Source organism: Ambystoma mexicanum, chromosome 6p (assembly GCF_040938575.1).
Source record: "Ambystoma mexicanum isolate Mex_15411 chromosome 6p, UKY_AmexF1_1, whole genome shotgun sequence".
NCBI lineage: Eukaryota > Metazoa > Chordata > Amphibia > Caudata > Ambystomatidae > Ambystoma > Ambystoma mexicanum.
In genome coordinates this window covers 590028716-590042935 of record NC_090935.1, presented here as the reverse complement: position 1 = coordinate 590042935, position 14220 = coordinate 590028716, and the positions used below count along the sequence as shown (strand labels likewise).

Here is a 14220-nt window from a genome sequence, read left to right as displayed (position 1 = left end):
TATTCTGTCTATCTGAATTTCTTCCCCGGTACCGTCCGTATGTATGTCTTGGAATACTTGTTGTACTGATGTGCGAAGGTCTTTATCCTCTACTGTTCCTGGCATATTTTTATTCTTATATTTGATCTCCGGGATCTGTTTTCCAAATCTTCGCATTGGGATTCTAGTTCCATTGCCAGTCGTGCTAGGCGGTCTTGTGCTTCTGCATGTTGGAGGGCTTCCTCATCCATATTCTGGACCGTCCTTTCCAGTTTATCTGTTCTCTCCTCTAGGTTTTCTATGTCCTCCTTCAGTTCGTGGACTGCTTGTTTCAATTCCCCCTTCATGTTTTCAAACTGCGCCTGTGTGGAGGATATAAATTGATCCTGAAATTCCTTAAACCAGGTTTTCATGTCGTCTCTCGAGGCCATTTGTGTCTTCTTTCTGTTCTGATGGGTCTTCCCCTTTGCTTTTCTGTTTGTCAATCTGCTTGGTAGCTGTGTTTCCTATTCCCCAGATTTGGGTCAGATCTTGATCCTGTTTGGGTCCGCTTTTGTTTGCCGAAGATGCCTGTAACCTAAGCCTTGTCCTGGCTTTTGACATGTGTGTATTCCTTTAAGGGCCGGGCTTCTTATATCGTTGTTTGTTCACTTTAGGTCTCAGGATTCGAGTGTGTACTTGTGCTAATCCGTCTGTCTTCGACGCTTCATTGGGCCCTGCTGCGTGTTGTCTGTTAGAGTTATTAGTGTCCCGCTTCTCGGGCCCAGAGTGTTGATGCTCCCCTGGTTTCGTCGCTCTTTAATGGGGGTCAGTTGTATCTCAGAGGAGCCTTCTTTGATGTCTCCTCTGGAGCCCCCTTATAAGTCTCTTGTGGGTGTTTTTATTTCCCCCCTGCCTTGTCTGCTCGTAATCCTCAGCGGTTTCTTCTTTTGCCGTGGTCCCCCTTATCTGGGGATCTATCCCTTCTGAGACCGTTATGACTTCCCCGTGGCCTGTTGTGGGGTGCTTCTCACCGTTTGTGGGTTGAGGGTGTCTCGGTGGGGGGTATCTCGGGTCTCTGGGTTGATCTGCGTTCCCTTCCTGTTTTGGGCTAGGCCCGCGTCCGATAGACTAGAGGGGGGAGGCGCGAGTCCCTCTCCCCTGTATCTGGCCTGCGTTCGCAAGGGGTATGCTGATTTATATATTGGGGTCCTCTTCTTTATTCCGGGTAGTGTTTGCTTCTCTTATCGCCCCTTCCCCTGGTGGCTCGTGTTTTCCCCCCGTGTTTGTGGTTGGGGATGCGCGGTTGCTGTCTGTGTGGGAGGCGGCCCACTCCCCACCGCTCCTGGAATCTCTCCCCCGCCTCGTACCTGCGATCCATTGTTTCGGCGGCTCCGCTGGGCTCTGCAATCTTCTTCCCTTCCGCTCGCGTCTGCCGCCTTCCATTCTGGTCTCCGACCGGGGCTGGTAGGGTGCGCGTCTTCTTACGCCGGGCCGGCACCTTCTCCTCTCCGGGCCTCGCCCTCGTCTGCTTGCTCTCCGCTGGATCGGCGCCTACCTTCAGGCCCGGCCTCCTCCGCGTTCGACTCGTTCTGTAGGGTTGGTGCCTTCCTTCAATCCGCTCCTCTCTCAGTTAGGATTCGCGCTGGTGATGTGCCCGCAGCTCTCGGTCAGGCTCCACTTCTTGCGCCCGATCTTCTTTCTGCACCTAACGGTTCACCGCTTCAGACTGCTAGCGGGACCGGGGGACACTTTCGGCGATTTGGCTCTTCTCTGGGCTTCTCGCTGGTGGGCGGGCTGCCCTGGGCGGGTCGCTGGATCTGATCCGTCCTCTACTGGCGGGATCGTTCGGAGGGCTCATCTCCTCTTCTCCCTGTCTTCACCTTCCGTCGTGTGGTGGATGGTGCGTAAGCTTCGGTGTGCTCGGCGTGTGCTTGATTATAATCTTTATTGTTGCGGCTCGAGCTAGGGGACGGAGCAATGCTCACACACGTCTACCCGGCTTGGCCACCGTCTTGGAATCAGTTTACATCACTTTAAACGGGAATTCAGAAAATGCAACTTTCCAACATGTGAATTCGGCTGCAGCATGTTTTAACTTTCCACTTGTTTTTGAATTGTAGGCCTCTTGTTGATCCCTTCCCTTGTGATTGCTAGTGTTTATGCATTCCTGTTGTCATGAGAAATCCGATTTGTCTCAAAGATTTAACCGCACATTCATTATTTGTCAATTTCTGAGTGTCATTTCATGCTATTGCAAAGGTTTTAAAATCTTTTGGGAGGGAAGGTCGGATTTTGATTCAGTTTGCTGCCTCTTACCCCTGATACCTACTGCTTCTTTCTATCCACTCAGAATTCCAATATTTGTGGGTTGAGGGAACATTGCAGGGGAAAAACTTAACTTGGGCGCCATCTATCCTAATTCCAAAAGTGCTCCTATTCAATTGTGCTCTGGATAGGTTAATGTAGAAGGTTAACCAAGTGCAGTTCAGTAGTTTTTACTGTAATTATCACCCATTGGTGATTGCTGCCCAATATTAAAATGTGTGTGATTTTTGTGAATTCTAAAAATAAATAAATATTGTATTTTCACCAACCGGCCTGGTTCATTGTGACCCGGCATATTTGTAAAAGGGGGTGTGAGACGGGGCGGGTATCGGCTCAATTTGAATTAACTGAAATTAAAGAAAAAGCATTCCTATTGAGCGCCATATCACAGGATAAGACCAAATGTCCTGGTCCGGTGTGTGACGCCCGATTGGTACCCTTAACACTGATAAGGAGCAGGAAGACCTTGATGGCCAGGTTCACTGCCCTGAGCTTGAGCAGATTGATATGCAGGAGGGCCCCCTCCCTGGACCATGCGCCATGAATCGCTTAGCCCTCCAGAGTAGCCCCAACCCGACAGAGGAGTCAGTCATCACCACGAGGGTAGGCTCCGGTCGGATAAAAGGGGCTGCCACAGATACGTTACCATCCGACAACCACCATCGAATATCTGGAAGGAAGGGCATTGGTTTTGGGATCCTGTCCGACTGATCCGACTCCTGATCCCAATTGGCCGTCAGGAAACACATTGTGTATAGGCGCTATATAAATAAACAATCATATTATATCATATCAGGTGCAGTTTAAGGCACCTCATCTTAAACAAATGTGCGTCATTGTGAGCATGCAGGATGCCATCAATCTCAGAAGGTGCTGGAACCACCATACGGAGGTGGTCGGGGTGGCCAAAAAGTGACCAATCGCCATGCAAAGTCAGAGGAGCCTCTCGGCTGTGGAGAACAGCCTCTGAACCGCTGTGTTCCAACGCACCCCCTAAGACCAACAAATCCTGGGTGGGGCACAGCTGTGACTTCCTCAGATTGCGAGACAACCCCAGCTGATGGAATAAGTCCACCAATCTCTGGCAGGAGTGTCTCTCTGCCTCAGGTGAACTGGCCCTCACCAACCAGTCGTCCAAATAAGGGTATAGCTGATGGTCCTCGAGGCAAAGACCCACCACTGCCTTCATCAACTTGGTGAAGACGCAAGGGACAGAGTACAGGTAGAAAGGAAGCAGCTTGTACTGAAAATGGTATGCCATAATTGTGAACCACCGAAACTACTGATACGGCAGGTAGATGGGGACATGCAGGTACGCATCCTTGAAGTCCAGGGAACACATCCAGTCCCTTGCACACAGAGAGACTCCTATATGTGCAGGTGAAATCATCTTGAAGCATTCGAGCAGTAAAGATTCAGAAATTATAGGTCCAGAACTACCCCTCAGGGAAGCCTGGTTGTTCTTGGGTATCACAAAAATCCTGGAGTAGAAACCGGAGCCCCTGTCTGACTGATGAACCAGTTCCACTGCCTGCATCTCCAAGACCAAAAGGACCTCCCTTAAAAGAGCCGGGAACACAATCTGACGAAAAGGAGAAGAGTATGGAGGAGGAGGAAGAGGAAGACTGAAGGCCATGGAAACTATGGATAAGAACCAGGTGTTCTTTAAAAGAAGTTACTAGTTGTCCTGGAAAAGAGCCAGTCGGCCCCATACTGTGGAGCTGTGTTCCCCAACCGTGGCGTTACTGTTTCTTGGTGTCGGAGGCTGGAGCAGAGGAGAGGGAGTGGAAAAATCTGCGCAAAGTCCTTTGCGGTTTCCACCTGTTGTCGATGGGCAGCCTGTCAGGCCTCCGCGTACCGCAATCCCAAAACCCCTTGAATCCAGTGAAGGCGCAGGGTTTGAATTCAGCCGTGCCTTAAGCCTGAGGAAAATACTTTTGCCCTGACTTGGTCAGGATGGCCAACGAATTAACAGTTTGTGTAGAGGTTTTCCTCTTTGTCAACTCGTGGTCGGTCAACAAATGAAAATGGTCCACACCCTCAAAGGGGAGATCTAAAATACGCTCCTGCACATCCAAAATTTAGTGGCATGCATCCACGCCTACCTTCACATCTCTGCCCCCAAACACAGCCCGCTGCTGGCTGTGTCGATGTGGGGAACCAAAGACTCCATGAGGTCCTGCGCAATGGCCAGAGCAAACGCCAGACCGGGCTTGAAGGAGGCCCATCATTCCAAAGGGAGGTCAGGCAGAAACTCCCCGAACTCCCGCCACAGCTTCTGGTTAGCAGCAGCCAACAGGGCATCAGCGTTGGCCTGCAGCAAAGACATCCATGATAAAGCGTAACATTGCTTACCCAAGACAACAAAAGACAACTGGAGGCAGCTCCCGAGGAGGAAGACCAAGACAATGGTTTAGAAGAGAGTGCGGCCATAGTCACCATCGAAGAATGAGGCTGAGGGTGGGAGGCTAGGAGGATGGGCTCCCCATCTATCAGCCTGAACCTGCTGTCCAATTTCTTGGTCATCAGGGCATTGGCCCTGGGTTTCTCCCAGACCTCCTTTGTCACTTACAGGACATCTTTCTGCAGTAGGATGCCAGAATAGATGGTGTGCTTACCCATATACTCTGCTAGCACTCCAGACTCCTGGAGGGCCTCCTCCGGGAGGGGGACCCCCAAGAACTCTTCAAGGCACTGAAGGTGGTCATGAAAAGCCATAACGGATGCCGAGCGCTCATCATCCTGAATGCCGTGGTTATCGCCCCCCCCCCCCACCCTTTTGTTTCAGACAGTGGGGAATCCTGGCCCTGGTATGTAGGTGCCAGTGGGCCCCCCCCATCCACTTGATCTGGGACCAATGACATTTCCAGCGGCTGTTGAGGGGGAGGCGTTGGTGGTATAGGAGGAGACAGAGGAGTTTAGACAACCAGCAGGGGCGGGGTGGGCACTGGCAACAGCAGTACTGGAGGAACCGGAAGAGGCCGGGGAGGCACAAGCTGCGGGATCACCTCCTTGACGATGTCCTTAAGTAACCCTGTCACCTGCGGAGAATGCATGAAGAGGAAGAGCAGAAAAGAAGCAGTCATCCCAAGTTGCTGGGTTCTGAGGGGCCCAGCCCTCCGAAGCACTAGGCCTCCGCTCCTGATCGAAGCACTGAGGCGAATGGCCATAAGGCTGTGAGGGGTAGATTTATCCTTGCAGAGACCACCCACCTTTACCATACAGTCCGCCGCCGCTTCCAGAGGGAAGGGGACTGCAACCTTCTTGCAGCACCCATTCAATGGGCAAAAGTACGGGCAGGCCCTGCTTCAAATCCAAAATGGCCACCAAACTAGCAGGCTCTGCCACGTGCTTATCTGCCATCTTTGGGTACTACGTCATGCCCTGGGAGGGAGGGCGTGAAGGCCTCAAGCCAGGAGAGGACTCAAACATGAGAGGATACAGCTTGGGCCTTGAACCCAAAGCAGAAGCGTCGACCTCAGAGATTACTCCGGAAAGCACTGAGCCCTCGGCTGTGTGGCCGGTAGTCGCAAATCCCTGACTCACTACTTCAGAGAGGCCTCTGGTAGGCTGCGTGCCCTCAGCACCTGACCCAGGAGTAGTGCTGGATCGTGCCGAGGACTTTCTCTTGGAGGTGGCATTTGACGATCCCTTATCCCGTGGGGTCGAAGAAAAGGAGAAACTTGATCGCCCTTCCAAGGACAGCGCAGTCGGGCCCCTGAGCCACTCAGCTGGGGAGCCGGTAGCCCCGAAAGCCTCAGGTCTACCGCCAGAGCGCCCCAGAAGAGCCCTTGGGGCCTTGGGCTGGGGAGCCAGTAGCCTTAGAGGCCTCAGGCCTACCAGAACCAAAATCCGGGGGATCCTTGCCTACGGGAACCCCCCAGGAAGAAATCACTGCGCTGAGGAGCATTGCTAAACAAAGGGCCTACCTTGTCTTCAAGAGAGGTCCTGGAGAAGAAGTCCATATGGTGCGCCAGAGGAGAAGTGTGGAAGTTATCCCTCCAATGCAACAAATCGATTCTTCAATGCCCTGTGGCCGAGTGTGCAACAGACTGCGTACGAGTCCCAGCGTTGGTCGGGTCGCAGGCAATCAAGGCAGAGTACATGAGGGTCTGAATCCGGGAACGAGCGGGCGCACAAAGCACATCTCATGAATCCTCCTGCAGCAGACATGCGCTGGGGGAGGCGAGGCACCGAAGGAAAGTTAAATAAGAAGCAGAATGATAAAAAGTTCCTGCGCTGGCTGCCAGGTCCGACACAGTCAGTGCTGAAAAAGGGACGGAGGTGAGGCGCCAGAGAGCAGGGCCACGGCGGAGCGTTCCAACGCCCGAGGACGCACCCCCCACGCGCTATACTAAATTTAATGGGGAAGCTCAATGTTTCACTCCCAAAGGTTCCGGTACCGTCTCCATGTTGGGTGATGCCCACAATCATGGAGGGACGGGACGCAGGAGTACACAAATAATTCATCAGTTTCGTTTGGAAAGAGGAATAAGGCTTTCTACACGTTTGGCAATTATTATTCACAAACTTCCTTTTATCATCCCCTTTAGAGTTAGTGAAGTTTCTAACTATGGGTTTGAGAAGGAGTTTTATTTGTTTTTACCCGTCTGATTTCACCCACATTATGGCTAGGTCATTGTGACAACAAGCAATTATATACTTAGGCAGTTGTGAAAGGTCTTCCTTATAGTAAGGCAAATACCTTGTCTCACCCCACGGATTCCTCTCACTTCCCGGAGCCTTTTCTCCTCCCAGGTGATCCTCCTGCAGAACACCACCCCGAGGTCAGGATCAGGAAACGTATGCCTTTTCCTGCCCACCTGGGAGGAGACTTTAGGCAGGGGTTTAGTGCGGGATCGGTAGGATACATCACAGAACACTGTTGGCAGTGGCTGTGCAGGAGGCAATTACCACAGGACTTGCTCCTCGTCATCCGAAAATTACACCTTACGGTTCCTCACAGTCAGTGTCAATCACATGCAGGAGGAATATAAGGCGTTTACGTTGAGAGGAGCTGGCTGCGGCTCTCATAGATGACATAGCAACCCCTGTCGACAGATTTCTTAGTCATCAACAAAGTGGATATCTTGACCATCAACGGTGTCGTGGACAAAGTTGTCGATGGAAGTGCTGACAAAGGTGTCAAAGGAGTGATGATTGGGATGGAAGCAGACGTGCTGTGCTTCGTCACTGTTAACTATGAAGGCATCAACGTAGTAGTCATCTTAATGAAAGTAGCTGCCATAGATGCCAATGACCGAGTAGGCATCGACAAAATAACAACAGTGGCATTCGTTGACTCAGGATTCTGCCTGGTGGCTTGGGGACGTTGCCAGCTGTATCTTGGCAAGCCTGAGCATGGGTGGCATGTTCCTTCCGCACCCTTTCTCCACAGGAAGCCTCCTTGTGGGATCTCACCCTGTTGGAAGGAGGAGTATGCTTGTGGGTTATGCTGTGGCAGAGCGAAGAATGGCTCCAAACAGAAGCAGCGTCTGAGGGTACGGTACCCAAGTCGCCAACTTCCTGTACCGGTCTCAAGAGTGTCTTAGTGGAGTAGGAATGGCAGACAGTATACAAGCTGACATTGTGTTCAGGGTACAGTCAGTAGATACATTATACATGCTGGTCCTCTACTTAGACATTCACAAAGTAGCAGGTGGAACATGCCTTGAAGAGACTTTTCCTCGGCTTCTGATCAACCATGGTTGGGTAAAGAGGAGACCTCAAAACTGAGGAGGCAGCAGTATTGCCAGCAGGGAAGCACTAGGGATATATTCACACTTCTGACCACCAAAATATAAAAAGAAACAAGTCAGAGGATCAATATTGTTAGAATCACAGAAAACGTTTTACATCATTGAATGAAGAATAGAACTTCGAACACTTATATGTGCGTTAAAAATATCTGAAGATTGTCTTCAGGGGAGGAGTTAAGGGACTACCTGCCTATTGGCTGTGGGACAATATTACCCAAATAACAATGGGAACACTAAAGTAATTGCATGTAATTTAAATAAAAACTGAATTTAACATTACAGAGGATTTGCAGTTGGATGACAGTAGATATTCAAACAGCATGTGAATCTATAAAAAAATCCAATGCTGTAGAACGTGTACCATCAAATTCCATTTAAGTGAAAATGATTCCACTACGCCCAGTTGCAACACAGGATTAACCATCCTACTGTTAAAAAACATGGTACCAGGGAGCTATCTGCTTTACTGTACATGGCCAACTGGAAGCAGGAGCTGAAGATCATGATCAAACAAACCATTTGGAATGACATATGGGCTCAGAAGTGTCTGCCCTCAAGGTGCACCATGGATAGGGAATGTGTCATTGACTAGTTTGAACAAAATATACCCTTCCTGTTCTCCACTCTGCTGGTGTGGCTTTAGAGACAGAACCTAACCACATTTGCATATAGTCCTGTATCCAACATTGTTAAGATCTGCAAGACCCCAAATCCAGATGACTCCTTGGTAGTCTTGTTCGGGGTCTCCTTTGGAGTAGATCTACCCTTTTTCAGGGAGTGTGACAACGTTAACACATTTTATAGTGGCTGCTAAAATCACAGTTGCAAGAGCCTGGAAGAACCCAGAAGCCCCTCTCCTGACTATGTGTCAGTCTAAGATATGGGACATACTTGCAGCAGAGACAATTACAGATTGTGTTCTTAACCAGACTGCCAAATACATGAATGTATGGGAACCATTTGTAGATTTTGACAAGAACTTCTCGCTGGTTTGGATGGATGTATTCCTTTACGAGGGGATTTGGGGAAATGGGTAACAGGATTTATGGGTAAACAGATGCCAATGAACTGACCTAAACATGTGTAGCTTTTTATGTGCAAACCCTTCTTCTGCAGGTTTCGTTATAATTGCGTGATTTGTTATAACTATCACAACTCTGAAAATGTTTTCTCAAAAGAACTGGCTCCAATGTAAGAACACCACATATCATAAGTGCAAAATATTTTGTCAATTATACTTTTATAATCTTAACATAATATCCAATTTCCGCTAAGAGATTTACAATTGTATTGTTTAAATAGGATTTATTTTAGACAAAGGTAGGAAAACAACATCAACACTGTGCAGATATCATGAAAGAGATTTAACTTGATACTTAACAGTAACAGGAAATGTAGTTACATACCTTCAATGTTTTTATCATGGTTGGATCAGTAGATCGAACATAAAAACTCTTCAAAAAAGGTTCATACATTCCCTAAATAAAAAATTACCATTCAGGTTAGAGAAAATTCAACAAATCATATTTAATATTTTGTTTTATATTTTAGAAACAAAGACATACCCTTTTTTGAATGGACATGGTTGCGATATTTTGCAGGACAATGTACTGTACTTCCCTGAAATAGACAAAAATCATTATACCTTTTTTGATTAAGAAAAAAATCAAAAGGGGTCTTACCATTACATTGCGCATCATGAATAGAAAGCAAATGCATGGTATCACAGTAGTAAGAATATAATTTGGTGGACAACAGGAAACAAATTCAGCAAAATGTGCATGCCACCAACAGTACGAACAGGAAAAGGCAAATGTTCTGGCTTTGTCAACGCCCGTTTTAAAATAAGAATATTGCTGCCAAACAGGAATTCAAAACTCCCCTCAGTTAAAGGTTTATGAATAGAAAAGTCAGTACAGTACACCACTAAAGACAATTTGAATTTATAACAGCATAAATCGTATCTGTACTAAGAGTCCCTCTATTGTAAGTTTATAACTACTTTTCCTGACATTCTCAAATGACACGGAGGTAGGGGCAAAGGAACACGAGGTAATAGAGGGGACTAATTCCCATCAGAAGCACTTTAAGTGGGCTAGGGACTAGAAGAGGACTCCTCCCGCTCGCAATCTTGAGCAGAGGACTCACTGGATTTTCTTTAATTAAATGCTGCCCCAAAGCCGCAGATAAAGCTAAGAGTTGAAACAGTCTGCTGCCCTGCCAACTATCAGATATAGTCTGATCAGTGAGATGGACAGAGTGGTCTTTGGCATTTGAAAATTAAACTTCCAACAATTTTGTAGTCCGTTTCTGTATTCAAATTTGTATTGTATAAAAATTCATTTGGATTGTCATCAATTCAACAAAGTTACAAGTCAGTTTAATAATCACAGATTCCGAAAAAAAAACACAAACAGTATAAAATGTATACCAAGGTCCTCAACAAATAAAAAGTTTGAGTGCCTTTCTAAAATAATTACTCAGTGCAAAAATCACCTGACAAAATTACAAAGTAATAGAAACTTAAAAGCATGGAGAAAAAAATCTTATATTGGTAGGTTTCAGAACTGAACGAAAGAATAGAGAACGTAAATTAGCTCATTTTAGGCAGATCAAATGCAAAGTAGAAACATTTAAATCTGGTTTTGGCAGAAAGGACAATCTTGGTTTACAGCATTCTGTTGCTTAATATGGCGGGACGCCTATACATTAAACGGGATAAAATTAAAACATAGTCTAGTCACTGTCCAGCTTGCTTGTTTGCACACTGTGAAAGTTAAATAAGGCTTTACACCCTCAATCGAACTAGCATAATGTGCAGTACTTACTTCAGAGTCTGTTCCATTCCCTACATTCTCTCTAGTGGGAAGGACACGTTTCTGGATTACCAGTTTAATTTCCGACTAGATAGTGAAAACAAAGTGCCCACCAATTAAAAGCTTGAGTAACTGACATGTATTTCATAACATGGGCAGACCATGGGATTTTTTTCATTCTTGAATGAATGATTACCTAGCCTAGAATAATATTAGTCAGAATAGCTTTAGTATTGGATTGTGACAATTAGCAGATTTTAAAAGGTCCCCTAAGATGAATACCAAATTCATTATATAGTTTGAAGCTAAGCGCTGTGAGAAACCAGAAGGTGTCTCACCCGCTAGTCCCTGGGGATCTGTCATCCAAACTGCCAGGACACGGCCATCACTTTTGGATCCACTTCCTAAGGGGTGGACCAGTGCGGGAGGATAACCTGGATGGGGGTCTTTGGGGAGTGGGACATCGGAACGTGAGATGCGGAATCCCCTTCCCTATTAACACCTTTTCCCATTCTACTACGTAGGATATCTAGGAACTCAACCCCCCCAACCTCCTTTCCCGACACAAACACTTTCGCATAGACAGCTCACTGTGAGAGAAAATGGACTAAGACCTGACCAACACAAGGGTCAGGCAATTACTGATAATTACACACACCTGACCTCCATCACACGTCCCCACACGGATAAAAGGTGGAACACGAAAGCACACTCTAAGCAAGGCAAAACACGAGGAAGCAGCAGTTCAGAGATGGCAGTTTAATACAAGGAGAAAGGGTTGCAAGGAGGGAATTGCCCTTGGCCTTTTCGGAGGAAGACCGCTACTTTCACAAGCCCTCAAGAACAAGAAACATAACACCGGGAATTAAAGCTGCAGAAAGGTGCATTATGTGTCGAAGGCACCCGGGAATCTCCCGCATTGATAGCTGATGCAGGGAGGAGCTATTGCTGCTGTGGTACTGTCCTTGGCTGCTACAACAAAGCAGCACACGCAAAGTCAGCACAGCCGGCGAGTCCGAGAGACTGATAGCAGACCAGTCTGTGTAAGGACCAATGTTGCAAGCGGCAACATTGTATGAAGAAATCTGCAAAGAACAGAGTGTAGGGCATATCTGATGAGCGATGCAAATATAATTGAATATCCAAGGAGTGACTGAACTTTTGAAACTGAGAAAGATACCATATACAAAGTGGTTCGGCACCACACGGGTGCTCATTCGAAGGTCTCATGTATATTACTGAAAGTGTAAAATTGTGAACTGTGAAATCAAAGTGGTCTTGCAACGGGTCAAGGCAAACCCTGTGCATTGCAGAAAAGGGATCTGAGCCCGACTGAGGGGGATCCAGGGTGAACCGTAAGTCACCCAAGAAAAAATAGTCTAAGCATTAGAGACGAGGATCTGACCCCAGAAGAGGGAGATCGAGGGTGAAGAGTGAATCGCCAGACTTGAATATCTTAAAAGGAACTTAGTTGTTTTGGTACATAAGCCACTCTGAATCAAGAGACTTTGATACCTCAAGAGACTTGGGCACAGAAGGCCCTGATGGTGGTAATAGAACTGTGTCCTCCAGACGAAGAAGCCGAGTGAATCGCCTTGTCCCGTGCTGAAAACATGGAGAAGGGCGGTCAACTACCTGAACATCCTGACTCATTTTGGAACACTTCTTTCTTTTTCATGAACATTACCCCCCACTATTTGTAACTTAGCAGTAAGGACTGGCATTTTTTTTTTTTTTTTTTAGTATAGGCCCTTTTATTTTGACGAGACTCCACTAGGACTGAGTTATTATTTCATGTTCGTAGCTTGCTCCCATCTGTAGATTTAAGTTTAGATAGGCGTTTATCACACCCTTGATACATTTCAATGAACACCCTTGAGCTGTGGTCACTTGTGCCGGTCTTACTTTGATACCATGCATTCCTTACAGCGTGCACTTGGGCAGTCCCAAAGTTCTCCTGCAAAATAGCTTATCTGATTTGCAATTTACTGGATGACTCAGTCCCACACCTCTGCACTATAAAATACCATGGCTTTAGCATGGGCAGTGTAGATACCCATAATTGCTGCTAGTTGTCATTTAAATGAGCAATGAAAATTATTAACACCCCCTATACTTCCGGCTTTCTGGTTGCAATATTTATATGCTCATCTCCCCTAAGCAATTTATCAAAGGTTATGCCCAAATAAGAAAAGCGATTTTTCTCTAGAAAATAATAATTCGACTGTTGGGTTTCTTTTTCAGAGTGAAATCAACCACTACTAGGGAACATCAACTTGTCCTTCAGATAGTACTCTCTCCAAGTTATTTGATTAAAACAAGAACAGGAGGGGTGCTAAAGTGCACCCTTGCCGAACTCCCCAATGAATATCTAACCACAGAGTATATGCCCCAGATTTCCCATATGCGACAGTGGTCTTATTGGTACGAAATTCCATCAGAACCCTAATCAAATGCTCTGGTAGACCTGGTTGTGTCATGACCTGCCATAATTGTACCCTATTAACAGAATCAAAGGTAGCGGGAAAGGTCAATGAATGCAAAAAGTACTGCTTCCTCCTTGATGTACAGAGAATTGGCTACGATTAAGTATACGTTTAAATCCTAATTTACAGTTCCTAGACCTTCCCGAATAACCAGTTGGGAATCGGCTAATATGTTGTGGGAATTGACCCAATCGGTGATATCAATCAATGTGGTTCTGGCAGAGATTTCAAAGGCACCATCTAATAAAGATAAGAACAAGTTACTCTCTTACCTGGTAACGTTCTTTCGATGGGATGTTCCGACGACGTTTTCCATATCTTTGACAGTAATCACCACAGCTGTGCTGCTTCGGAAAATTTTCGGCATCTGCGTCCTACGTCGATGACGTTGATGCGCCGTCACCGAGGACCTCCTCCGACGGCCAACGTCACCCGATGTGATAAGTAGGACGCACAACGCCTGTAGCCTCAGTTGTAGTTTTTTCCCCCAGAACGTGTGCCACCAGTCTTCTGCCAGTCAGACACACAAGGCCTTGCAGAAATGTAAGCTGCAATCGCATAAGAAATTCTGCAGCGGGGAAGGTAGGGAGGTAGCGATATGGAATACGTCGTCGGACCATCCCAATCGAAAGAACTTTACCAGGTAAGAGAGTAACTTGTTCTTCGAGGGGATTGGGTCCTCCGATGTATTCCATATCTCTGACAGACTCCCAAAGCAGTACCAAAGCAAGGAGGTGGGAAAAGAATTTAGAACACAAATTTAGCATGCCCAATCAAATTGCAGAATAAAGGACTGCCTTGCCAAAGGCAAGATCCTGTCCTCGGATGGAATCGAGGGAGTAGTGACGTACAAAAGTATGTACAGAAGCCCAG

The 14220-nt window shown here is 46.9% G+C and overlaps 1 protein-coding gene across 1 annotated transcript in view; it reads right to left on the bottom strand.

Moving 5' to 3' along the window:
• AP3B1 (adaptor related protein complex 3 subunit beta 1) overlaps nucleotides 1-14220 on the bottom strand; it is a 2743269-nt gene that overhangs the window by 1975466 nt on the left and 753583 nt on the right. The window contains exons 10-11 of the mRNA XM_069627424.1: nucleotides 9611-9665; nucleotides 9452-9523 (exon numbers count right to left, since the gene is read on the bottom strand). Coding sequence (XP_069483525.1) covers nucleotides 9452-9523; nucleotides 9611-9665 — 127 coding nt within the window. The remainder of the gene's footprint in view (nucleotides 1-9451; nucleotides 9524-9610; nucleotides 9666-14220) is intronic.